Consider the following 26,434-nt stretch of genomic DNA (forward strand, 5'->3'; position numbering starts at 1 on the left):
ACCCTGCATGACTCAGTCCCAATCCTTTCCTTTTACTGCCAAGTTTCTACAAAGAATGTGGTTCCAAACTTGCCTTACAGCAGAATCACCTGGGGAATATTTAAAGTTAAATCTGTCTTCCTGAGCCCTATCCTAGGCACACTGGATCAGAGTCCACTCCAGAGAGGGGGAGGAGCCTGCCTTTTCACAACCCCGATTATAGAGACTTAGACTGTCTTTTGGGAAGTGCTGTCACCTCCCCCCACCCTTCTTCACCAACCCCTCCCCACCCAAACACTCCACCAAACCTGTGTCTGCAGGGGACTGACTCTCAGCAAGGTCTGGACACTGCCTCCAAAAACAAGAGCCTCCAAAACGGACGAGCACTTAGCTAAGCGTCTATGTACCTTGCAGCACCCACTGCCAAGAGTCCTTCATGGCTGGGAGCTGAGGTTCTTGGGCTCCTGGTGAAGCTGCTCCCTAGGAGTGGAATGCAGTGGTCATGATTTTTGGGCTCCTCCAACACTTTATTATGAAAACAGAGAAAAGTTGAAAGGACCACACAGTTAACAACTATATACCCTAGAGCTGTTAATGTTTTGCTTAGTATCTTATACCTATCAAACACACACACACACACACACGAAATAAAACTTCTCTTCCTTTATCCACCCAACAATCCATTCAATTTGTTACGCATTTCCAGGTAAGTTGCAGATACAACTTCAGCTTTTTTCTTTTTTAATGTTTATTTATTTTTGAGAGCAGGAGAGAGGGAGACAGAGGAGCCAAAGCAGGTTCTGCACTGACAGCAGAGACCCTAATGTGGGGCTCGAACCCACGAACTATGAGATCATGACCTGAAGTCAGACACTTAACCAACTGAGCCACCCGGGCACCCCATGACACATTCAGGTGAAACATCTTCATTTAGCCCTAACTAGCCAAAGCTCAAAGCTCAACTTTACTTCAGATTGCTCCCCACGGGAATGATAAATCCAAAAGCTTTAAAAACTCAGTGGAGCAGAGAGATCATCAAGAAGTGATAACAGTCCCCCATACCTGAGCTTCCACACTGGGCCAATCCTTATGACAATCTTAAAAATAGTGGCTTGGTCTATTTTACAAATGAAGAAAACGTCTAAAGAGAGGAGGGAGGAGGTTTGCCTACGGTCACTCTGGTAACTGACCAGGTGGCCACAGGCTCTGGGTTCTCAGCCCTCTGTCTAGCTACCTCCACCTGTCATGGACACAGAGAAGGGTGTTTTATAACGACACAGGTCTGTCTCTGCAATCATTTGCACTCACGACCATGCCCACCATGAATTAAGCATTAGTGATAGCAGCCGGCAGCATGGTAAAATGGAAAAGACTGTTTCAGGACCAGACTCCTTGGATTTGTTATTATTATTTTTTTAATGGTTATTTATTTTTGAGAGAAAGAGTGCAAGTGGGGGAGGGGCAGAAGAGAGAGGGAGACACAGAATCCAAAGCAGGCTCCAGGCTCTGAGCTGTCAGCACAGAGTCCGATGCAGGACTCAAACCCATGAACCATGAGATCATGACCTGAGCCGAAGTCAGATGCTTAACCATCTGAGCCACCCAGGTGCCCCAGACACCTTGGATTTGAATCCTGGTCCTTACACGGAGCAGCAGTGACTGTCCTGTGGCTGGGAAAATTAACCTCAGGAAACCTTGACTCACAAGTCCAGTTCTAAGATGCAACCAAGAATAACAAAAATACCAACCTCTGTGGCCTGCAAAAACATTGAATCAATGTGAACCCATGTAAAATACCAAGACTCCAATAAACAGTAGCCATTCTATTTCTGATACATCCATGGTATCTGTAACCATGATACAGTCATTAAAAATATTTAAAATCTCCAAGTTGTGTTGATACTCATTCAGTGCCTTCATTACCTAGCAAGTTCCTGCCATGTTATCAGAAGCCAGGAATATAAGATGTTAATTCCCTGCACTAGAGAAGTTGTCTTTGTGCATACCTTCAAGCAGAACCTTATAGGCAATATGGTAGTGGTCACAACAAAGGCCATGATAGTGCCAATGATAATGACAAACTTGTTTTTTAAGTTTATTTATTTATTTTGAGAGAAAGAGACAGAGAGAGACCACAAATGGGGGAAGGGCAGAGAGAGGGAGAGAGACAGAATCCCAAGCAGGCTCCAAGCTCCCCTCTGAGCCTGATGCAGGGCTTCATCTCAGGATGGTGAGATCATGACCTGAACCTAAACCAAGAGTCGGACACTTAACTGACTGAGTGAGCTCGAGTGGGGGAGGGGCAGAGAGAGGGAGAGACAGAATCCCAAGCTTTGCGGGACACAGATAGAGATCTCTGTGCTAAACAGTGCAGAGCCTGACAAGGGGCTTGAACTCACAAACCGTGAGATCATGATCTGAGCTGAGATCAAGAGTCAGACACTTAACTGACTGAACCACTGAGGTGCCCCACCTCACACTACTCTTAACAAATTTCCCAAATATTGGAGCAACGTTGAACTAAAAAAAACTTTTGCACAGCAAAGAAAGCCATTAACAAAATTAAAAAGCAACTGATTGAATGGGAGAAGAGATTTGCAAATGATATATATGATAAGGGGTTAATATCTAAAATACATAAAAAGGAGCGTCTGGGTGGCTCAGTCAGCCAAGTATCTGACTCTTGCTCTCAGCTCAGGTCTTAATCTCAGGGTCAGGAGTTCAAGTCCAGTGTTGGGCTCCAAGCTGGGCATGAAGCCCACTTAAAAAAAAATCAAATTGGGGCACCTGGGTAACTCAGTCAGTTAAGCATCTGCTTTTGGTTCAGGTCATGATCTCATGGTTCAGGAGTTCAAGTCCCACATCGGGCTCTCTGTGCACACAGAGCCTGCTCAGATCCTCTGTCCCCCTCTCTCTCGGCCCCTCCCCACTTGTGCATGTGCCCCCACTCTCTCTCAAAAATAAATAAAAACTTTAAAAAACTTAAAAAAATAATTAAAAAAAATAAAATACATAAAAAATTCATATAATTCTGTACCAAAAAAAAAAAAGGTCCAATTAAAAAATGGGCAGGAGACATGAACAAGTATTTTTTTCTAAGTGTATTTATTTTGAGAGAGAGAGAGAGAGCACGCACACACGAGTGGGGGGATGGGGAGAGAGAATCCCAAGCAGGCTCCACACTCTCGGTGCAGAGCCTGACATGGGGCTTGAACCCACTAACTGTGAGATCGTGACCTGAGCCAAAGTCAAGAGCTGGATGCTTAACTGATTGAGCCACCCAGGTGCCCGAATAGGCATTTTTCAAAGAAGATATCCACATAGCCAATAGACACATGAAAAGATGCTCAACATCATTAATCATCAGGGAAATGCAAATCAAAACTACAATGAGCTATCAGTTCACGCTGGTCAGAATGACTAGAATCAAAAACACAAGATATAACCAGTGCTGGAGAGGATGTGGAGAAAAAGGAAACCCCATGCACTGTAGGTGGGAATATAAATTGGTGCAGCCACTGTAGAAAACAGTATGGAGATGCCTCAAAAAATTAAAAATAGAAATTCTATATGACCCTGTAATTCTATATGTGAGTACTCACCCAAAGAAAAGAAAAACACTAATTCAAAAAGGTAAGGCACCCCTATGTTTACAGCAGCATTATTTACAACAGCCAAGATCTAAAAGCAACTCAAGTGTCCACTGACAGATGGATAAAGATGTCTTACACTCTCTCACTTTCCTTCTCTCTCACACACACAATGGATTACTCAGCTATAAAAAAGAATGAACTGTTGCCATTGGTGACAACACGATGGACTAAGGGTATTACGCTAAGTGAAATAAGTCAGGCAGAGAAAGACAAATCCATATGATTTCACTTATATGTGGAACTTAAAAACAAGAGCACCAAAGATTTATAAATACACAGAACTGATGGTTGTCAGACGGGACGGGGGTAGGAGAATGGGCCAAACAGATGAAGAAGATTAAGAGATACAAACTTCCAGTTATAAAATAAATAAGTCACAGGGATGCAAAGTATGGCATAGGGAATATAGTCAATAATATAATTAATAACTTTGCATGGTGACAGACGCTAATTACCAATACTTGTATCCTGGTATTTCATTATGTATGTAACTGTCAAATCACTATGTTGTACACCTGAAACTAATATTGTATGTCAACTTCAACAAAAAAATTTTTCCCTATTTAAAGAAAAAATAAGCAAGGGTGGCATTATTTGCAGATGTTAATATCTGAAAAAAGGAGAACAAGAAAAAACCATCAAAAAATTCTGGAATCTCAATCAGAAAATTATTAGAATAGTTGAGAAAAACTGTAGGATAAGTTATAAATTTTAAGAAGTCAACTACATCCCTATGTCAAAGACACCAAAGAAATATCCACAAAATGGGATCATTTCTTGTCAAGTAATAAAAAAAAAATTTAATAAGAGGTTATTAATTTCCTCACTATTTTTTTTAAATAAAATTACACTATGACAATTTTAAAAACAAGAGAAAAAGTCACTGAAGAATACTGTCTAGAGCTTGAATGAAGTGCTGGTAAAATTCATCTGGATAAACAAGAGGGCACGATATCCTTTTAATAAAGGCTCTTGAGAGCAGACATATACTAAACTTTCAGTATCAATTAAAGACAAATTTCAGGGGCATCTGGGTGGCTCAGTTGGTTAAGCGCCAACTTGGCTCAGGTCATGATTTCACAGTCCGTGAATATGAGCCCCACATCAGGCTCTATACTTCAGATCCTCTTTGCCCCTCCCCCCCTTCACGTGCGTGCCTGTGCATGCACATGCACTCTCTCTCAAAAATAAGCAAACATTAAAAAACAAGATAAATTTCGGGGCGCCTGGGTGGCTCAGTCAGTTAAGCATCAGAATTTGTCTTGGGTCACGATCTCACAGTTCATGGGTTTGAGCCCCACGCTGGGCTCAGAGACTGGAACCTGCTTCGGATTCTGTGTCTCCCTCTATCGTTGCCCCTCCCCAACTCACTCTCTCTCTCTCTCTCTCAAAAATAAATAAACATTAAAAAAATTTTTAATAAAAAATTAAAAAAGGATAAATTTCAGAAAAGCTCAGCTTTAAGAACTTTACGTATAAATAAAGCCAAACTACATAGAGAGGATCACTACTTTTCAGTAAATACTATAAATACTGTCGGGCTATTTAGTTATCAGCAGGTAGACAAATTACAGTACTGTAGCAAATTCTAAAGAAGTTAATTTTCTTAAATTATTTTAAACCAGAAACAACAACAAAGAACAGCACCTTCATTCCATTCAGGAAGAAAAATATATTCCTGAATCCTGAAGAACAAAGGTAACATCAGTGACAAAATAGGAACATTCCAACGTCTTGTTCAAATAGTACTGCCTCCATAAATTCTTCCCCAGTTTTCTGCTCCCTTAACAACAAAACAAAAACAAAAACGTGATGGGAAATAATTACTCCTTCCTGTGACCACCAATCTGTCCCCACTCACCACTTGAGTTGCTTCTGTGGCCCGCATTATCTTTTCCACAGCTGCACGTTATTTATTTCAATGCCTGTTCCCTAGCCCCAATCACAGCACAGGAGGTGACTTGAGGACCGTCTTTATCTTGAGTCCCTCATATAAAACAGGAACTCCACAAATACTTCATGAATTAATGCATATCTGCATAGAAAACAAAACTTTTTAAATTTTTTTAATGTTTATTTATTTTTGAGACAATGCAAGAGACAGAGTGCAAGCAGTGGAGGGGCAGACAGAGGGAGACACAGAATCCGAAGTGGGCTCCAGGCTCCGAGCTGTCAGCCCAGAGCCCAAACTCACGAACCGTGAGATCATGACCTGAGCTGAAGTCGGACGCCTAACCGACTGAGCCACTCAGGCGCCCCAAAACTTTTTTTTAACGTTTATTTTTGAAATGGGAGAGAGAGAGAGACAGAGACAGAGACAGAGAGAGAGAAAGAGAGAGAGAATAGAAGAGGGGCAGAGAGAGGGAGACAAAGAATCCGAAGCAGGCTCCAGACTCTCAGCTGTCAGCACAGAGCCTGCTGCGGAGCTCAAACTCACAAACCAAGAGATAATGACCTGAGCAGAAGTCGGATGCTTAGCCAACTGAGCCACCCAGGTGCCCCAAGATAAAGTATTTTTAAAAACCCAAATATAGAAAAAAATATACATGAACACAGACAATGATAAAATCCTTTCCAAAATATTACAAAGAACTGAGAAAACAAAGTTGACACCACATTCTAATTGATAAGTCATTAAAAGTGAGGAATACATTCTCAACACACGGGAAAATACAAAGAAAATTATATCCTAGCCATTAAAGAGATATTCATTTTTACAAACTTTACACAACTATTAAGTTAGTAAAAATTAAGTTAAATCCAACACTGGTGGAGGAAAACGTAGAGGTCACTGTTAACTGGCTCCATCATTCCAAAGAACAATCTTGATACCACGTGAGGGCCAATCCAGGCTTTAATTCAGAAATTCCTCTACAGGGAAAAAACTAAAATTTCATTATCCCTCACTTTCCTAGGCCCCTTCCCTGCTTTATTTCTTGTTTGTTTGTTTATTTATGTATTTTGAGAGAGAGAGAGAGAGAGAAAGTGCAAGTGGGGAAGGAGCAGAGAGAGAGGGAAAGAGAGAATCCCAAGCAGGCACTGCACTGTCAGCAAGGAGCCTTGTTGCAGGGCTTGAACTCCCAAGCCATGAGATTATGACCGAGCTGCAGTCGGAGCTTAACTGAGTTGGCTTAACTGACTGAGCCACCCAGGCGTTCCTGTTTTTTTTAGTTTTTTAAGTTTTTTTTTTTATGATTTGAGGGGAGGAGTGATAAATTGTTTCCTCTTATGAAGACTACAAAATGTGAAAAAGTTACAATTAAACAACAGGTATGAAATTTCCTTAGTCCCTGCAGTGTTATTTTTTTCATTTTATTTACTTTTAATTTTAAAAATAATTCATTGTGGTACAACAAAATGTACCCAGTTTAAGGGAATACCCCAGTGTCTACTGAGGTGATCTTGACCAATGGGCAGAGTGTGGTAAGTTGGCATCTATGGGACGCTGGGTCAAGTGCTCACCTCTTCAGTCTTTACAGGTAAGGGAGGCAGCAACTTGCCAAGGCCCTATCCCACCTGGTGGCAAGAACACTCCTTACCCCTGTCACCAAGGCCATGAAGCCTCATGTGACCAAGGCCGCAGTTTCATGACACCTGGGTCAGGGATACCACACAACCAAGGAGGCTGTGAACCGGCTAGGGAGCCTGCCCCTGGTTTCCTTGAGGGTCAGTCAGCAAGTGTGGACGTCAGAGTTAGGCTCCACTATCTACAGCCTGCTCTACAACCGTGAGCGTGTTTCCAAACCTCTTTAAGCCGGTTTTCTTACTGTACTGAAGGAAAAATACCTTTGCTGGATGAAGGTGAAAATTAAATGAGACAATCCATCGTGAGGAAGCCATGATGTAGGACTCGCCTTACCACAGCCATAATTACCCAAGTTGTCACCTCGTATGCCTGCCACCCAGGACTGTCCCCTGGCTGGCACAGTTATACCTTCTCTGGCTCTGAAAGGCTCAAAAGCCAAAAATGGGCAGTTGAGGCTAAAGTGTATTTAATGAAAGGCTCCTGGGATGACTTTCACCTGGTTTCAATATGTGGCATCTGTCTCAGCAGAGGCCGGGTTGCAATTCCTTATGTGTTTCCGGAATAGGGCCCTGGGCCACAAAGGCATACTGTCACAGAGCCATTCCACGGCATCGGGTCACAGTGGTGGCAATCCAGGCTGAAATACCACTTCAAAGGTGTGCAGATCCATTCCCACTCGTTGTTTCATCTTTCACATCTGAAAACAGTCCAAGGTAGCTACATTTGCCCCTCAATCAGGTCACAGAACAGCAGGAGACATTCCTTTGGCGAAAAAGGACACGCTCTTGTCCTGTATCTTGTACTGGTAAGTGAGGCTCCGATCCCGCTGGGTGGTGGGCTGTGATGGCGTCCTCCAGAAGATCCTCAGCTACAGTGACAAGAAGCAGGATGAGAGAGAAGCAGCCCCCAAGTTAGCTGCTCCATTATGAACCCTACCTGCCTCCTCTGTAACCTGCAACTAAGGCCCCTAAGTTGAGATCACAGTCATGTGCCATGCAGCCAGGGGCTGGCTTCTAAAACAAAGCTTATGACCAGCTAACTAAAACTAAAGGTTTCCCCTTCATTACAGTAGTGATATTTGCTCACTACAGAAAGTGTGAAATAGAAAGAAAAAGAAAAAAAGCCCCCCAGATACAAACCCTTAAAGTATTTTTATGTGTTCTCTTTTGCTCTTTTCCCTAAGCATGGTTTTATATCTGTCGGCTACAATAATTGGGAAAATCGACTCATTAAAATCAGTACATCCAATTCAGAGGCTCAGGAAGGCTAGACATTTATTCTTATTCTGATGATATCTCAATGCCAGACATGCTAGAATGCTCAGGGGGACTGGCCTTAGAGCCACGACACAAGCTTCCTGGCAGGACCCTCTCCTCATGCCATGCACATGAACACGACCAACACAGCATTTCTGAGCTTGCTCCTTTGTTTTATTTTCTATAGCTACCCCTGAATGACTCTGGGCCAAAACTCCCACCCACCTCTAATGTGCCAAGAGTGGTCAACATCAAGTTAACCTGGAAGCCATGACAGCTTTGGGGGATGATTCCAAAAGAGAAGTTCCAGGGGCACATGGGTGGCTCATTCATTTAGGCGTCTAACTCTGGGTTTTGGCTCAGGTTATGATCTTGCAGTTCATGGGATCCAGCCCCACACTGGGGTCTGCACTGATAGCACAGAGCCTATTTGGGATTCTCTCTCTCCCTCTGTCTCTGCCCCTCCCCTACTCGCACTTTTCTTTCTCTCGAAATAAATACACATTAAAAAAAAAAAAAGTTCCAGAAGGCACAGAAGCATGGTAGCCCCTTGGGAGGGGTAGAACCTGACCTTCCTCTAAGGCAGGGCTCTCAGCTTCCTCCTGAGTTCTCAAATATTTCGGTCAGAGGCAAGAGTGGGGCAGCAACAACCCCAGCCATGGGCATGGTCTCCCCACATTTGTGTTTTATTTATTATTATTACTTTTTAAAATTTTTAATGTTTATTTATTTTTTAGAGAAAGAGAGACAGAGTGTGAGCAGGGGAGGGGCAGAATCTGAAGCAGGCTGGAGGCTCTGAGCTGTCAGCACAGAGCCTGACACGGGGCTCGAACTCACGAACTGAGAGATCATGACCTGAACTGATGTCGGAAGTTTAACTGACTGAGCCACCCAGGTGCCTCCACATTTGTATTTTAAAAAAATTTTTTTTTTCAATGTTTATTTATTTTTGGGACAGAGAGAGACAGAGCATGAACGGGGGAGGGGCAGAGAGAGAGGGAGACACAGAGTCAGAAACAGGCTCCAGGCTCTGAGCCATCAGCCCAGAGCCTGACGCGGGGCTCGAACTCACGGACCGCAAGATCGTGACCTGGCTGAAGTCGGACGCTTAACCGACTGCGCCACCCAGGCGCCCCCACATTTGTATTTTAAAAGGAGCAGCACTGGGGTGCCTGGGTGGCTCAGTTGGTTAAGTGTCTGACTTCGGCTCAGGTCATGATTTGTGGCTCGTGATTTTGAGCCCCACATTGGGCTCCATGCTGACAGTGAGGAGCCTACTTGGGAATTTGTTCTCTCTCCCTCTCTCTCTCTGCCCCTCACCTGCATAGACACTCTCTCTCAATATAAACAAACTTAAAAAAAATTAATTAATTAAAATAAAATTAAAAAATAAAAGCAGCAGCACTGACCTGAGTATACAAAGCCTGCTGTGGTCCTGCAGAGGCATTCTGCTATTTGATAGCAGGGCCCCTGCATTCTATTCCAGGAGGCAATCTGGTCTCCTTTTTAGGAGCTGTACTTTGGTCACAAACGGGACCACCATGGAACACCTGAACAGGTACATGAGGCTAGCACCATCTGGAACAGACTCTAATTTGGGTTCTCACAACTTCTGAGGTTTTCCGTCCGTCCGAAGAAACACCCCAACCAGACAACCCCCAGGGCCTGACACTATCCCACACACAGTCTAGGCTCAGGCCTAGTGAGCCCCTGCGCACCTGCCCATGCACGTCCCTGCAGAAGCCAGTGGCCAGCCCCTCAGCCCGCAGGATCAGGTGGCTCTGGTGGCTAAGGCCGTTCAAAAGGATGTTGTTCTCCTCGTCCTCGGTGTCTCCACTGTCGTGCACCAGGGCTACTATGTTTCCCTGCAACAGAGATGGAAGATGAAAACCGTTCCTCCGGGCAGGGTCACCAGGGAGTACCGGGCTTTCAGTGCCTCCACTCCCCTGCATGTCCTCGCCCAGAGCAGCCTCTGGCTGCCGCTGCAACCACCCCCTCCATGGAAGGACCCTTGTTGCGCTCTAGGGTCCTAATTCCAATCACCTGCTGGACAGTCTCACCAGCACATCCAACCTATACTACCAGCTCAATCCCTCTTAAACAAAGCTCAGCTCAGTCTGTGGTCCTCAATGTTAGCAAAAAGTGCCACCTTTCTGCTAGGCACCAATTCATCCAGTCAGCAGCTCCTGAGTGCACAGCACGTGTCAGACACCACAGTGGGGATAAGAGGGGACCAGTATGGACCCTGGAGACAGAAAGATACTAACAACACAGGACACAAAGCCAGGAGAAAGGGGAGCATGGGGGGCTAGGGGAGCCCAGGGAAGAGGCATCATGTCTGGCCCGGAGGAGAGGGTGACGTGGTGTGCACACCTGAGCCGAGTCAGAAGAGCGAGTAGGAGTTACCCAACCAGAACCAGAGGGGAAGGCTGACCCACTGAAGGGGATACCTTGAAGAGTAAGTCCTTTCAAAGGGATACCGTCCAGTTAAAAAGGATGAAGCAGATCTGTCTATTCTGGTTTTGGGCAATGGACATCAAAAGACACCGTGCATTATGAAATGAGAAAAAAGGCAGGCTACCAGTAATGTGAAGAAAAATGCAGAAACACATACACATAAACATGTTCATAATTGAACACACTCTCCAGAATACACGTTAGGAAAGAGATCATTACTTTTTATTAAAGTACTCTTTATGCTATTTACTTATTTTTAAAAAAATCTTTTTAGCATTTTTATTCACTTTAGAGAGACAGAGAGAGACAGAGTGCAAGCAGGAGAGGGGCAGAGAGACAGGGAGACACAGAATCTGAAGCAGGCTCCAGGCTCTGAGCTGTCAGCACAGCGCCTGATGCGGGGCTCAAACCCAAGAACTGTGAGATCGTGACCCGAGCCGAAGTCGGCCGCCCAACCAACTGAACCACCCAGGCGCCCTATTTTTTCTTTTTTAAACTATTCCCAAGTTTTGCTTTTTCAGCTAAAAGAGGTTTTTTTTTAACCAAACGAGGGAGGTAGTGGGCACTTGCACTTAGTAGAGCAGGCTAAGCTGCAGGAGCTGTGGCCGCTTCACTGTCACCGAGCCGTGCCCTCCACGCCCCTTCCACTCTCCCCTCCTCCCATTCTTTCCCCATCACCTGGTTCCCACCCCGTGCCTATAGCCACACAGTCCCAGGAGCTCCCCTAAACACAGCTGCCAGGTAAGCTCTTGCACCTGGGAGGTGCTCGGCGTGCAGTGCTGGGTATATGCACCCTGGTTGACTCCATTGGCTCATCCCAACCGCCCAGCACCCTTGGCCTGACCACACCGTGCTAAGGGCCGCAGGTCCCTCCCAGGGGCACCATCGCACGCTGAAGAGCTGCCACTGGGGGCCAGACGCTGCATGGGAGTGTTGTAAGCTTCATGTCACTTAACTCTTGCAGCTTGGTTCCTGCGAGGTGGACACCACAGCCATTCCTATTTTATAGGTGGGTCTACTATCATTATTTAACTATTATGGTAAAATCCCCATTTTTGCCTCATAATTTGACAGTAAAAGTTACATCCTGTACTTGTACTGCATCTCACAATTTTTAATGCAGTTTATATCTCAACTGATCTTCAAAACACACCCAGAGCGATAATGACTTGTCCCAGGACACAAAGCAATGGGTGGCAGAGTTGGGACTGCCGTGGTACCACACATGACTGGTCCCATTTGAGACAGTACTGGTCAATCTTTTAATTTTGAGGGCTTTATTTTTTTAGCAGTGGCAAGAAGGGGAGGGAAGGATGGCAGACCAAAAGATTTCTGGGCCTACCAGGGTAAAGCCAAACCCCCAAATAAACAAAAAAGATCACTGCAAACAAGGGAGGTATGGGCCTGTCTGGGCCTATGGAGATCACAGGCAGCAGCACGGAGAGCAGGCGGGTCGGTACCTTTCGTTCCCAGCACACGGTGGCCCTGCAGTAGTGGATGAAGTCCAATACAGCCACCGCACCCATGCCCAGGCTCAGCAGCACACTGAGGTCGTCCACCAGCAGCACTGGGCACCTCCATGCAGCCTCTCCATCATCCACGGGCTTCAGAGCCTCCCGCACAAACTCGTACAGTGGCTGCAGGTTCTCAGCATTGGCCTCCCTGGAACATCAAGCGAGAGTCACCAGAGAGTTCACTCTGTCTACAAATGTTTATCTGGGACCAAGCAGCACCACAGGAAAGGGCTGGGGGAGGCAGAGAACTGGATCATAGTCCTTGGCACTAAGGGGTTCATGATCTGGTTGGAAAGAAAAGGCATGCGTGCATACACAAGCAAGCTGTACTTCAAATATTCCTTGAGGCCTAGTAGGTACAAAGCACTGTGCTAGAAACTGGGGTACACAAAAATAAACAGCCTCCTGGGTCCTTAAGAGACACCATGCAGCCAGCCCCTCAACCCAAGAGCTTAAGGTATTAGAAGATTAATTTGGATTGGGCAGGCAGAAGACGTCTTCCCAGGAGGTCATAATGGGTGCAAAAAGCTAAATAGCCATTCAGGTGGCCTGGTGGTGAGAACCAAGGTCTAAGGGCAGTTTTGTGTACCTACCGGATTCCATCTATTTCTTTTTTTTTTTTTTTTTTTTTTTTTTTCAACGTTTATTTATTTTTGGGACAGAGAGAGACAGAGCATGAACGGGGGAGGGGCAGAGAGAGAGGGAGACACAGAATCAGAAACAGGCTCCAGGCTCCGAGCCATCAGCCCAGAGCCTGACTCGGGGCTCGAACTCACGGACCGCGAGATTGTGACCTGGCTGAAGTCGGACGCTTAACCGGCTGCGCCACCCAGGCGCCCCAGATTCCATCTATTTCTAAAGAAGGTGGCCCAGCTACCTCCATCTCTCCAATGACTACCTTGGCAGTCACTTCCCAGCAAGAGAGGCTCAAAAAGCAGCAGAGCACAGGGCCCAGGCACCTGCTCACGCTCCAGGTCTGCGGCCCACTAACAGCAAGGACAACAACTTCCCACAACCTGGGGTCAGGTGTCACCAGGCCCATCATTCAGACGAAGGCACCCAGGTTCAGAGATGCTAAAAGCTATGTGAGAGATCACACACACAGGGTCAGGGCACAGGGCCTTCTGACTCCACACTGCCTTCCAGCCACTGCAAAAGGTGGCATCTGAGAGAGGGGGCAGCAGGGAGAGTTCCCATACGGACTCCTCTGTGGTGAAGGAAGAACAGGTGGGGAGTCTGCACAGAGCTATGTTTGTGGCTGACACTCATAAAAGACAAAAAGCAGGAAAACCAATCTCAGAATAGCAAACCGGGGGTCACCAAACTTTTCTTAAAAGGCCAACAGTAATATTTCAGGCTTATGGGTCAAATGATCTCTGTCTCAACTACTCAACTGTGCTATGGGAGAGAACAGCCAGGGACAATATGCAAACAAATGAATGCAGCTATTCCAATAAAACTTTATTTACAAAAACAGGTAGCTAGCCATGGCCCATAGTGTGCCGATCCCTGTATCAACCCCAAAACAGAATAAAGGTGTGTGCTAGGGCTCTGAGCAAGGTTAGAAAAACATACCGTTCTGCCATACTCCCAGCAAATAATGCTTTCTGTAGCTTTGGGGTCAGGCATATACCCTCTAGCCCATGGTTAAGAGCCAAGAGCTTTCCAATAATGCTGTAACACCAGGGAAATGGCTACCTCTGAAAGCCAGCTCTGTCCCCCCACCCATGCACGGGAGGAATCACCCAGCAAAGCTGGTCTGGGTCCACCTACCAGGCATGCACTTCTGGGCTGGGCTGCAGGCTGACTGACCTGAGGAACTGCAAGGGGTGTGGCTCAGCCTGAGCCCGGAAGAAAACATCCACCGAAGACTTAAGACCTTCTAGGAACACAAGCTGCCCGCACTCCCGTGCCACAGTCAGGCTGACACCCTAAACACAACACAGAGGAGAATGAATTCATGTGCCTTGCAGAGGAACCCCTCACAGAGGCTGGATTCCAGCTCACAAAAAGGTACAGGACACATTCTAAGCCCTGCAAATGTGTACCTGTACACCTTTGTATGGGGCCCACGCCTTCTTTCCACTGCGTGGTCCCAACCCACGATCCCCACGGTTTTGAGGTGAGCCTCTACATTTATCACTTTTTAAAAAACTGACATTTTTGTTTATATGCTCATTTTTGTGATTACTCAATACTTGGTTCTAATTTGCAGTAGTATTACAAATGCACATATTTATAAAATTAAGTATATTTAGAAACAATAATAATGACAATAAAATGGTGGCAGAATGACCAAGGTCTGAAAAATGCTGGTGAAGGAGACAGGGACAAATTTTGGCTTTGAGTTTCACAAACCCTCTTGTTTACGCATCAGTGGCACAGGACCTCAGAGTTGCTCTGAGGCTTTCAAATAACATAACTCAGAGATTGGAGTTGCCAGGCTGCCTAGAATACAGGAAGACTGCATTACCAGCAAGTTCTCCTTCTCTTCCCTTTACCTCTAAGGAAGCACTCCCATGAGAGTTAGGACAATACGAGCTCTTGATGCACTAGTTCAGAGCTCAGCAAACTTTTTTAGCAAAGGGCGAGACAATCTACGCTGCAATACTCTGGAGTAAGAGCAGCCACACACGATTCATAAACAAATGGCAGTGGCTACACTATGTCTAGCCCTCCTCTAGACCAGAGCTTTTTTAAAACTTATTTTCTAGAAAATTTTTAAAGTTTACTTATTTATTTTGAGAGAGAGCATGAACAGGGGAGGGGCAGAAAGAGATGGAGAGAGAATCCCAAGCAGGCTCCACACTGTCAGCGCAGGCCTGGTGTGGGGCTCAACCTCACAAATCATGAGATCATGACCGGAGATGAAACCAAGACTCTGACACTTAACCGACTGAGCCACCAGGCACCTCTAGACCAGAACTTCTTAATATGGCTCTTTATAAACTACCCAATTAAGAATCTTTTTCTTAGGAAACATCCAGTTAAAATGCAGATCCCTGAGCACCATTCCAAACCTCCAGAATCAGAAGCTTTGCAGGCAAGGCCCAAGAATCTGCATTTCAACAAACACCCAAGGACAGACACAATCTAAATCTGCAACTCACTGCTCTCTCTGTGCAGAAATAGGTCACGTGGAACTCTTTAGATTCCTCATGCCCCTAGACCAGGTCTCAATTGCTCATTTATACCCCAGTGTCCTCCGCTATGCAGCACCATGAGCTCCACAGCCACCCCTGGCAGAGAGAAAGACTCCTGTTCACCTTTGCTCTTGCTCATGACAATTCTACTAATGGCAGTTCAATAATACGCTAAGAGTATGGAGGCTCACATTCATGGACTTCACGTGCCCAGTACCGTGTCTGTCATTCTTGCTGTGCTGATGATTCAAAGGCAACAGAAGAAGTAGCCAATCTGGACATGAGAATACACAGCTTTCTCACCCAGAGACACTGATGCTAGGGCCATAGAGACATGCTTCACAGACCTGGAATGCACGTGTGTTCTTGACATGACTGCTCTCCCTGAGCTCATGCTCTGACCTCTACCACAGGAGGTCTTCCTTCTCTGCAAAGGATGGGAAAGAATCTACCCTCCTCCCATTCTCTCATTTGTTTCTCCCCATCACAGTGACATCAGGCAGTGTAATGGTCCAATAGGAAGACTGGCATTTCAGTAGTCACTGCTAATGGGTGGTCTGGTTCTTTCCCTCTCTGAGGCTAGCCTATTAAAAACAAAACAAGGGGGGCGCCTGGGTGGCGCAGTCGGTTAAGCGTCCGACTTCAGCCAGGTCACTATCTCGCGGTCCGGGAGTTCAAGCCCCGCGTCGGGCTCTGGGCTGATGGCTCAGAGCCTGGAGCCTGTTTCCGATTCTGTGTCTCCCTCTCTCTCTGCCCCTCGCCCATTCATGCTCTGTCTCTCTCTGTCCCAAAAATAAATAAATGTTGAAAAACAAAAAACAAAAAACAAAAAACAAAAAACAAAACAAGGGGCACCTGGGTGGCTCAGTCAGTTAAGCATCCAACTGTTGGTTTCAGCTCAGGTCATGATCTCACAGTCTGTGGGTTCAAGCCCTACATTGGGCTCTGTGCTGACGTGCAGAGCCTGCTTGGGATTCTCTCTCTGTCCCTCTCTCTCTGACCCCCCCCCCACATGCTCTCTCTCTCTCTCTCTGTCTCTCTCTCAAATATAAATTAATTAAATAAAAAAAAAATTTTTAATAATAATAGGGGTGCCTGGGTGGCTCAGTCAGTTGAGCATCCAACTTCGGCTCAGGTCATGATCTCACAGCTTGTGAGTTCGAGCCCTGCGTCAGGCTCTGTGCTGACAGTTCAGAGCCTGGAGCCTGCTTCAGATTCTGTGTCTCCCTCTCTTTCTGCCCCAACCCACTTGCATTCTGTCTCTGTCTCTCTCAAAAATAAATAAACATTAAAATTTTTTTTTTTAAATAATAATAAATAAATAAAAACAAAACTAACAAACAAAAACTAGTAAGCCCACCTGGTCACAGGTCACAGGTGATGGCCTAAACTAGGCCAGAAGGTTCACCAGACTCTTGGCCATCTTATTCTTGCCTGCCTACATCTGATAAGATGAAAGGCAGGCTGAGATGAGGTAAGGAGCAGGTCACAAAAGCACCTCTCTCCACCTTTGAGTACTAAGCCGTAGACTTAGGGAGAAACAGTAGGAGGCACTCAACTTGGTGGTAGACCAAGCTGTGGGTCTCCAACCCAGCAGAACTAAGATTAAAGCCCACAGTGAGAAGGAGAAAATCTTAACTGGTCCAGAGTCAGTAGAGCTAGGTTTGATTAATTAACAACTGATTTGGTTCTATAAATTCTAAATGAGTAAAATAGGTAGAGATGCTGCCTTAGCTTTCCAGATAAGGGTTTCAGAACTCCATGATTTCCTCAGTCCCTCCCTTGCTAAGTTCTCTACAACCCAACCAGGGGAGCCCAGCCTTGGCCCCACTCACACCTGCATGACCCACATACTCTGCACCACAGAGGTCTACAATATTTACCAACTTCTGTCCCACGATATTGTAGTGACTGAAGGACTGGATCAGTGCCACAAAGCAGACTTTACAATTAGCTAGAAAACAAAATAAACAGATTTTTAATAAAGTCTCTATGTATAATCAGTCTCATATACTTTGTACCTCTAGAAAATAAAGCTCTGACTTTATTGGGTCTATAGACCCAAGAGGCCTTGCAACCAGACATCCCCAATTTGACTCTAAGCTGCACTTTTTTTCATATATAATAATTATACCTATTTCATTGATCCTGAAATGTACTTCTTCAGTTATGTGTATCAATAGGTACCTTGTTTTGTTCTATTGTAAATAAATTGTGGTTTTTAAAAAGTAATACTTTTCTGTTTGTACAGAAATACAACTTTTTTTTTAACAACTCACTTTTTTAAAAACTGGTCTTATATCCAAGAAATTATAAGTGGAACACAAAGAAACTCTAGCTACCTTAATGAACATAATTAGTTCTAATATTTTATCTATAGATTCTCTTGCTCTTTCAATCCTGACAATAATATCATCTGGAAAAGAAAACAACTTTCAAAGCTGTAAACGATCACAACTAAGAATGACAAAGGTGTACCCTCTATTCTGGCCTGGCTCAGTAGGGGCTCACGGAGAATCAGCTGATAAATGAGTCTTTTTTTTCATTTGGCTGTTTTCTTCTTCTAATCCATTTTCATATGTAAACTGCAGTGGCCCCACAGTTTTCCTATGCTCTCTAGGAAGCATCTACTTCCAGGGCAACGTGTCAATGGGTCCAGAGCCCAAAAACCTCAAGATACACAAGGACTGGGGGGCGCCTGGGTGGCTCAGTTGGTTGAGCATCTGACTTCTGCTCAGGTCATGATCTCACAGCTCATGGGTTCGAGCCCCGCTTCGGGCTCTGTGCTGACAGCTCGGAGCCTGGAGCCTGCTTTGGATTCTGTGTCTCCCTCTCTCTCTGCCCCTCCCCTGCTCATGCTCTGTCTCTCTCTCTCAAAAATAAATCAAAATGTTTAAAAAAAAAAAAAGAGAGAGATACATAAAGACTGAGGAGCAACTAAATCAGGAGGCCACACGAGGATCTCAGTGAGACCATGCCTGCACACTGGGTGGAGAAGGGAAGATAGGAGCACATACCACCCTTTGGCAGGGATGGGCAGGGAACAAGATGGTCAAGTAACCTGTTACCTAATAAACAGCCATCTGGCTACCCAAACACCTAAGACCTAGTTAGTTAATACCATTCCTATTGCTTTTAGCCTTAGGTTTCTTTTTCTATAGCACCAATGAGTCGTATACCTTTGAGGTAGAAGGAGAGAAAGTGGTGCACAAGGAAGCTGCCATCTGTGTTGGCATCACAGAGTAGAGTCAGTTTCCCCTACGAGTTAAGAGGAACACAAAAAGGTGAATTAGACTCCCTGGAAAGAGGTCAGTACACACACACACACACACACACACACACACTACCAGAAAGAAGAAAGTAAGTCAAAACTATGGAAAAACCAAAAGTTAGAGTGATTGTTATTAAAGTCACTCATTACGGACAAGCACATCTCAGCTTCCACTTTCCCAAGGCAAAGAGAGAATAAAAACCCTTCCCTTCCTCATTCACCTTGGTAACTCAGGGACCGGTCTTGGAAGAACTAGAGAAGCTTTTAGCATTAGAATCCAACAAAAATCACAGCCTGCTAAGACTGGAATGGACCTCCAAAAAAGTAGTATGATCCAACTTCCTTCCTATTTTTTTTTTAAGTTTATTTATTTTTGAGAGAGAAAGAGGGAGCATGAGCGGGGGAGGGGCAGAGACAGAGGGAGAAAGAATCCCAAGCAGGCTTTGAGTTATCAGCACTGAGCCGAACGAGGGGCTTGAACTCACTACTGGTGAGATGGTGACCTGACCCAAAATCAAGAGTGGGAGGCTTATCCAAATGAGCCACCTAGGCGCCTCCCTATTTTTAATTCCGATACCAAATCTGTACAATAGGGTGGGAGAGAGGGAAGAGTAGTTGTTGACAGAGAATTCCAATAACAAAATTCTCATCCCAATGGCCCTAGACACTGCTTCAGGAAAAGCTCTGATCATGGAGAGTTCTGGAAAGACCTCTAAAGATGGTCTCCACAGTGGCTGACTGCCTTGCTGCAGCCACCTCTAGTTCCTTTTCAGTGATAGGGAAGGTCGCAATCAAATGGTATCAGACACGACACTGCTGTACTGTTGTGACTTTTTTTTCACTTATAAAATATGAAAGATCGCACCATCAGACCTTGAGGGTTACCTCCAGGGCTGTCATTTCCTGGTGCCCACTTTGATCTTCCATTCCTTCAGTCTGGCCTTGGGCTGAGCACTTTGGAGGTGCCAGCAGTAATTAGCAAGGTCACCAGAAACATCTTCAGGCTTGAGCAACTGAAATCCACAAGGGTCTACTTAAAACTATAATTTGCCTGACACTGAGCGCGGGGGGGGGGGGGGGGGGGGGGGCGGGGGATCATAAAAAGGCCTGATTGAGGGGCGCCTGAGTGGTTCAGTCGGTTAAGCATCCAACTTCAGCTCGGATCATGATCTCCCAATCTGAGTTGGAGCCCTGAATCGGCTTTATTCTGACAGCTCAGAGCCTGGAGCCTGCTTGGAATTCTTTGTCTCTCTCTCTCTCTCTCTCTCTCTCTCTCTCTCTCTGCCCATCCCCTGCTCGCACTCTGGCTCTCTCTCTAAAATAAATAACATTTTAAATTTTTTCATAAATAAATAAGCAAGCAAGCAAGCCTGATCGATACACACGATGTCTTGGCTGCCTGGAGTTTACCATTTCCTTAGGAAGACAATGGTTATAAAATGAACCAGGTAAATTCCTGAAAGAAATAACCCCTGGGTTAAAATAAAAAATTTCGGGATGCCCCAAAGTACAGAAAGAAGGAAAGACTGGCGAGGCTGCTATGCCTCAGGCAGACTTGATACAAGCCAACGCTGGCTGAACGCAGTTTGGAATAGCACTATTAAAGACCAAGAGGAGGATGAGGAAAAGGAGGAGGAGCAGCGTTCACCGCGGAGTACTGAGGGGCCAGAGAGAGACCGAGGGCGATTAAGAAGCTGGTCTCAAGTGAAGGGTGGAGAATCAAACTCTCAGGCAACCTCCTCTAGACGCCAGGCCCCCCACCCCAGTGACAACGCACAGGGCCCCCCGGTATCCGTCTGTGTACGTAAGCCGATGCATAGTCGGCCAACCGTCCTGGGCACTTTCAAAGATACACAAGCCTTTGAGAAGACCCCCACCTCCCGCAGGCTCCAGGGCGGAGCCCAGTCCCCGGGGCGGCCATCCCTGGACTACAACTCCCAGGCGCTTCATGCCCGCGGAGGTCGTGCCTTTCCCACGAGTCCGCGTGCGCTTCATCCGGGTATACGGTCTTCCGCCACGCTCCGGGACCCGCCCCCTTCCCACCGCGCGACGCCTTACCTGCTCCGCCCTGTCAGGAGTCGTGTTGAGAAGGTTATTGAGTTCAGGGAACATTCCGAGCTCTGAGAATGAGCCTTCCCGGACCGGGAGCTGGGGCTGCGGCGGCGGGGAATGCGAAGAGCTACACACCATTCGAGCCCGCGCGAGGAAAGCGCGCACGCGCAACGCCGCTTCGAGAAGCCGTCGCAGCCAATCAGCCAAGCGCCTGGATCTGGGCTGCTGCCGGCGCACGCGCGAGGGCGGGCATCCGGCTGGGGTGGTGGATGGTACGGGTCTTGTGGCGCTTTTTCTGAGGGTCTTAGGTGCTGGTGCTTTGCTCCTTCACCTGGCCTCGCTCTCTCCCCAACGCTGGGATTTGGGGCAATGCAGTTCGCCCCTCCACACGTGCCTGTCGAGCACCTGCTGTGTGTCCCCCACTGCTCAAAGCTAGGGCTACATAGGGAACGAGATGAGTGAGGATGCCTGCCCTTTCTCGCAAACGCAATGAACACAGAATTGTACGTTGAAAAGTTCTTGGAAAAAAGCAAAAGCAGGATGAGGGAGTAATGGTGGGGTAGGGTAGGTTTCGTAAAGAGGTTGTGAGGGTAGACTCCCTATGAAAATATGATTGGAACACACCCATGCTCTTGCCCGGGATTTTGCACCAACTGTTCCTCTTTACTGGAATGCTGTTTGTCTAGATGTTGAGACGATTAAAAAAATCCTCCACTTACTTCAGGTCTCTTTGCTCAGATGTCACTATATTCGAGGCCTTCCCTGACCATCCTGTTTAAATTTGCAAACTATCCTTTCCCCCTGCTTTTATGTTGAACACAAAACATGAACATTGTCCAAACCACAAGTTACTAGACATCCTCTCCCCAACCTGAGGACTATGGCTTCTTTACCAGTCCCAGGTTTAGCCTCACTCTAGTTGGCCTCCCTGTAGATGAAATCTATTAAGGTACTCAATTATAGAATTATCCCCACTTTCTGACAGCATCCTATCCCAAACCCTCCTCCCAATCATCTAACAAGCCCAAGTCCTGTAATTATGTTCTAACACTCTTAATGATATACACCACGATTTCCCATGATATGCATTCTCTTTCACAGCAATGAATAACAAACCCAACTTTTCAACAATAGATCAATTTCTGGTGGTTGTTGCCTGGAAGGAATTGACATGATTTCTAGCAGCCAAATTTCAACTTTAGAAAACAGTTTCTCAGTAAGAAAGCAGGAGTCACTCAGAGAAATAGGATACTATCAGACTAGCAGCTGCAGTATTTCTTGAGAGAAATACTGTTTCTGGTTACAGCTGGTTTTATCTGTGTTGATGATGAACAGCTGGACAGGTTAATGTCCTTATTTGAATCTCCACACCAGATGGCAGGAGGGCTGGGATTTTTGTCTCTCATTTTAAGTCTCATTTCCTCAGTGCCTAAAAGATTGCCAGGCACATGGCAGGTGCTCATTTTGAAGTAATGGATGTATGTATTTTTCTGTAACCATGGGCTGTCTTTTCACTTTCTTGGTGGTTCCTTTGAAGCAAAAAAGTTTTTAGCTTAAAAAAAATTGTTTAATGTTTATTTGTATTAGAGAGAGAGAGAGAGAGAGAGAGAGAGAGAGAGAGAGAGAGAGAGACTGTGTGAGCAGGGAAAGGGCAGAGAAACACAGAGACAGAATCTGAAGCAGGCTCCAGGATCTGAGCTGTACGCACAGAGCCCAACACAGGGCTCAAACTCACCAGCCATGAGATCATGACCTGAGTCCAAGTCCAACACTTAACCGACTGAGCCATCCAGGTGCCCCATTTTTAGCTTTGATAATATCTAATTTATCTTCTTTTTTTCTTTGTTTCCATGGGCGTTTGGTGTCATCTAAGAATCCATTGCAGAATCCAAGGTCATGAAAATTTACCCTTGTGTTGTCTTCTAAGTATTTTCTAGGTTTCTCTCTCACACTTAGGTCATTGATCTGTTTTGAGTTCATTTTTGTACATCGTGTAAGGTAAGGATCCCTTTAGCTGGGGTTGTATAGGGACCGTGTTAAATCTGTAGATGGATTTGAAGAATATTGTCATCTTAACAATGTTAGGTTTTCAAATTCATGAACATTGGAAATTTTTATATCTACTTAGATATTTAATTTCCTTCAACGATGTTTTGTAGCTTTCAGAATATAAAGTTTGTACTTTTGTTAAATTTACTCCTTGTTTCTTTGTTATGCTATCGTGAATGGAATTTTTTCTTCATTTTTCATGTCGTGCATTGCAAATGTGTAAAAATACAATTGATTATGTATATTTAGCTGGTATCCTGCAACCTTGCTGATCTTGTTTATTCTAGGTTTTTTTTTAATTTTTTTAACATTTATTTTATTTTTGAGACAGAGAGAGACAGAGCATGAATGGGGGAGGGTCAGAGAGAGGGAGACACAGAATCCGAAACAGGCTTCAGGCTCTGAGCTGTCAGCACAGAGACCGACGCGGGGCTCGAACTCACAGACTGCAAGATCATGACCTGAGCCGAAGCCGGCCGCTTAACCGACTGAGCCACTCAGGCGCCCCTATTCTAGTTTTTTTAAGTGGGTTCTTTAGGATTTTGTATGTATAAGATCTTGTCATCTACAAATAGAGATAGTTTTACTTCTTCTTTTCCAATCTGGATGCCTCTTATTTAATTTTCTTGCCTAAATGACCTAGCCAGAACCCCCAGTATGCTGTGGAATAGGAGAGGGGAGGTAAGACATCCTTGTTTTGTTACTGCTGTTGGTGCAAAAGCATCCAATCTTTCACTTCTGAGTATGATGTTAACTGTGGGTTTTTCATGGATTCCCTGAATCAGGTTGAGGAAATTCCCTTCCATTTCTAGCATATTTAGTCTTCTTATTCTTTATGATGTTTCTTTCCCCAGCCATGGGCATTCCCTCACATGCTGAGTACTTGAGGGTGACCCCCTGCAGGTCTCAAGGATCTTTCTCTGTGCAACTCTCTCTTTGCTGGTACTCTGTCCTATCTACGAACTCAGGCAGCCTTGGTCTCCCCAGGCTCTTAGCTTCAACTTTTCAACTCAGGGAGTATTACACTTTAGTTCCTCCTCCCTGTCTGGAAGTAAGACAGCTTGGACAATCACAGGGCTCACCTTGTTCTTTGCCCATTTCTGCAGGGTCACTGTCCTTTGTTGCCTGATGTCCAGTGTCTTTCAACTTGTTGCATATATTTATATATGCCATCTTTTCTTTTTCTTTCTTCTTCCTCCCTTCTGGCCCTCCCTCTTCCTTCCTTCCTTCCTTCCTTCCTTCCTTCCTCCCTGTGTCAGCCTCAGTGTGGGTGACTGTGGGCTGTAGCAGTGGTGGGGAGTTTTAGGAGCAGTGGGGTGCAGGTGCCTGGGTTCTGTCCAGCAGCAGCCAAGTCCACAGCAATGCTTCCAGTGGCTCCATGGCTCCCATTGCTCCCCCTTTGTCTGTAGTCTTCTCACACTCTCTCTCCACCAGATATCCAGCTCTGTTTTGACCTACAGGCCTTCAGGTGTCCCATTTTCTTTCTATGAATTGGGACTTGCCCCACCCCCCCATTCCCTTCCCTTCCCAGCATGATCCCGTGACTGCCCTGGAACTCAGAGCCCTCTGGCAATCACCCTCAGTGTTTTCACCTTGTTCTCCTCCTGAGAACAAGTGCCTGCTCTACAGCCTCCAGCCCTAGATACATTCTTCAGCCCCACTTCTCTGCTTCTAATCATCACTGGTAGAAAACATCACATGGCCCTGCCCCAGCCCCACTTCAAATACTGTTACATCCACACCACAGTTTCCCTTTGCCTTCCTTTGTCTAAGTTGATGAAATGTTTCCACCAAGTGCTGCCTGATACCTCCACAATCAGATCCATGACAAAAGAGTTCTTATAACTGCAAGTTGAAGGTGAACCCACAGGCCCCATAGACTGCTGGCAAAAGCAAAGCAAAGCGGGAAGTGGGCGTGGGTAATCTCTAGCACATCCACCAGAGGGCAGCAGATACTGCCTAAAGATGCAGGGTAACCAAGGCCTGGGTGATCCTGAAACTGTTGCATTCCAGAGCATTTCCAGGGTGCGGGCGCTGACCGTCTTTAGCTCCCCTCTCCGGAAGCTCGGCAGTGGACTCTTCATGGGCTCTCCTGCTCCAGAATCTCCCTCCCTCGGTAATGTCCTTACTACCCTCACCCCTCCGCCTATCCATGGTGCCCTTCTTGCTCAGAGTAAAGGTGGGACTCTTCACGTGGCTTTGGAGCTGGCCCACTACTGCTCTGACTTCCTCTCCTGCTGCTCACTCACTTCAGCCTCGCGTTGCTCAGTGGCCTCAGTGGCAAGCACACCCGGGATATGTGCTTCTCTGTTTCCTGTCTGTAGGACTCTTCCTCTACATGTCTCAGCTTCTGCTTCCCTGATCTCCTTCAAGTCTGCTCCACGAGGCCTTCCCTGAGCTCGGTCCATGTGGTAGACACAGTGCCTGCACTAGCCAGACTCCCTTTCCAGAAAGATCTTCAGGAAGAGCCATCACCAGATAACCTCCAGCTCTCGGATCCTCCAGGGTCCACCTGAGCTGCACAGAGCCTCCCCTGAGGTCACAGTCTTCCAGGTGATTCGCAGCATCTGGTGATTGAGTGAGGCAGGGGCTATGGCACCTTGACCTTTCCAGCCTAGATGGGACACTCTGACAGACCAAACTTGCTCCAGAACTCCCCACTGAGGCTTTGTTGCCCTTGTACCAACCAAGCTCTCCTCTCCTTCTCCCCGATCTGGCTGCCTCCCCCATCTTTTCATTGGCTTACCCAGAGCCCCTCCTCACTAGGCTGGGTGGGGGCAGGGATTTTGTCTCTTTATTCATAGAATAAAGAAGAGTGCCTGCCTAGAAGAGTGCCTGCCTACAGCCGGTGCTACATAAATGTGATGGAGGAATGAATGGGGCAAGGACCTGTGGTTTGTTTGCATAGCTGGAAGATGTGCTTTTGAGAAAGGTTGTAAAAGATGGAGGAGGAGCATTCTTAGCCTGGCTTCCCTAAAAGCTGAGCCGAGATGGCGTCACTTACAGGGAAGGGAAACCCGGAGCAGGGAGAGACAGAAGTGGGGGGACTGGGGCAGGGTTGTGTTGTCAAAGTGCAGGAGTCTGCTGGGAAAAGCATGCAGAGTGCACCTGCAGGACAGGTGACTGGAACCTTTTTCTATTGGTTTCCATCCCCACTGGTGGAGGGTCGCTCGGGAGTGCACACTGCCTGTACCCTCGAGCCCTCTGCAGAGCCTATTTGGGGTGAGGGGCGAACACACAGAGGGAGTCAAAGCTGACATGGAGGAATGTCTGTGAGGTGCTGTGTGACCGCTGAGGTGAAGGCAGGGGACTCAGAGGCCATGCTGGCCAGGAGGTGGGAGTGATGTCATCAGAATGTGGCTAAGGAGGGCACAGAAGCCACAACACAGCTGCTGTAGAGGGGGTGAGGCAGGAAGCTCACAGGGGCTGAGCTGGGCTTGGCAGTGAGGACCAGGAGAGGAGGAATCTGAAAATGCCATGCAGGCTGGAGAGGTGACAAGACTGAGGCAGGGGGGAAGAGATAAGGTGAGGGGG

At 46.3% G+C, this 26,434-nt stretch overlaps 1 protein-coding gene across 2 annotated transcripts; it reads right to left on the minus strand.

The window, feature by feature from the left end:
- Positions 1-6,225: 6,225 nt before the first annotated feature.
- ELP6 (elongator acetyltransferase complex subunit 6) lies at positions 6,226-21,042 on the minus strand. 2 transcript variants are annotated; one of them, XM_043587282.1, is made up of 7 exons: positions 20,858-21,042; positions 18,708-18,786; positions 17,412-17,482; positions 14,198-14,316; positions 12,332-12,533; positions 10,133-10,279; positions 6,226-8,026 (listed from the first exon to the last, which is right to left on the minus strand). In XM_043587282.1, exons 1-7 carry the CDS (start codon positions 20,987-20,989, stop codon positions 7,898-7,900), a joined length of 879 nt encoding a protein of 292 aa, XP_043443217.1. In that variant the 5' UTR covers positions 20,990-21,042; the 3' UTR covers positions 6,226-7,897. The 2 variants fall into 2 exon arrangements, with proteins under 2 accessions (XP_043443217.1, XP_043443218.1); XM_043587283.1 differs by lacking the exon at positions 17,412-17,482 and having other exon boundaries at positions 20,858-20,878.
- Between the last annotated feature and the right edge of the window lie 5,392 nt (positions 21,043-26,434).

The sequence above is a fragment of the Prionailurus bengalensis genome, chromosome A2, assembly GCF_016509475.1.
Source record: "Prionailurus bengalensis isolate Pbe53 chromosome A2, Fcat_Pben_1.1_paternal_pri, whole genome shotgun sequence".
Lineage (NCBI taxonomy): Eukaryota > Metazoa > Chordata > Mammalia > Carnivora > Felidae > Prionailurus > Prionailurus bengalensis.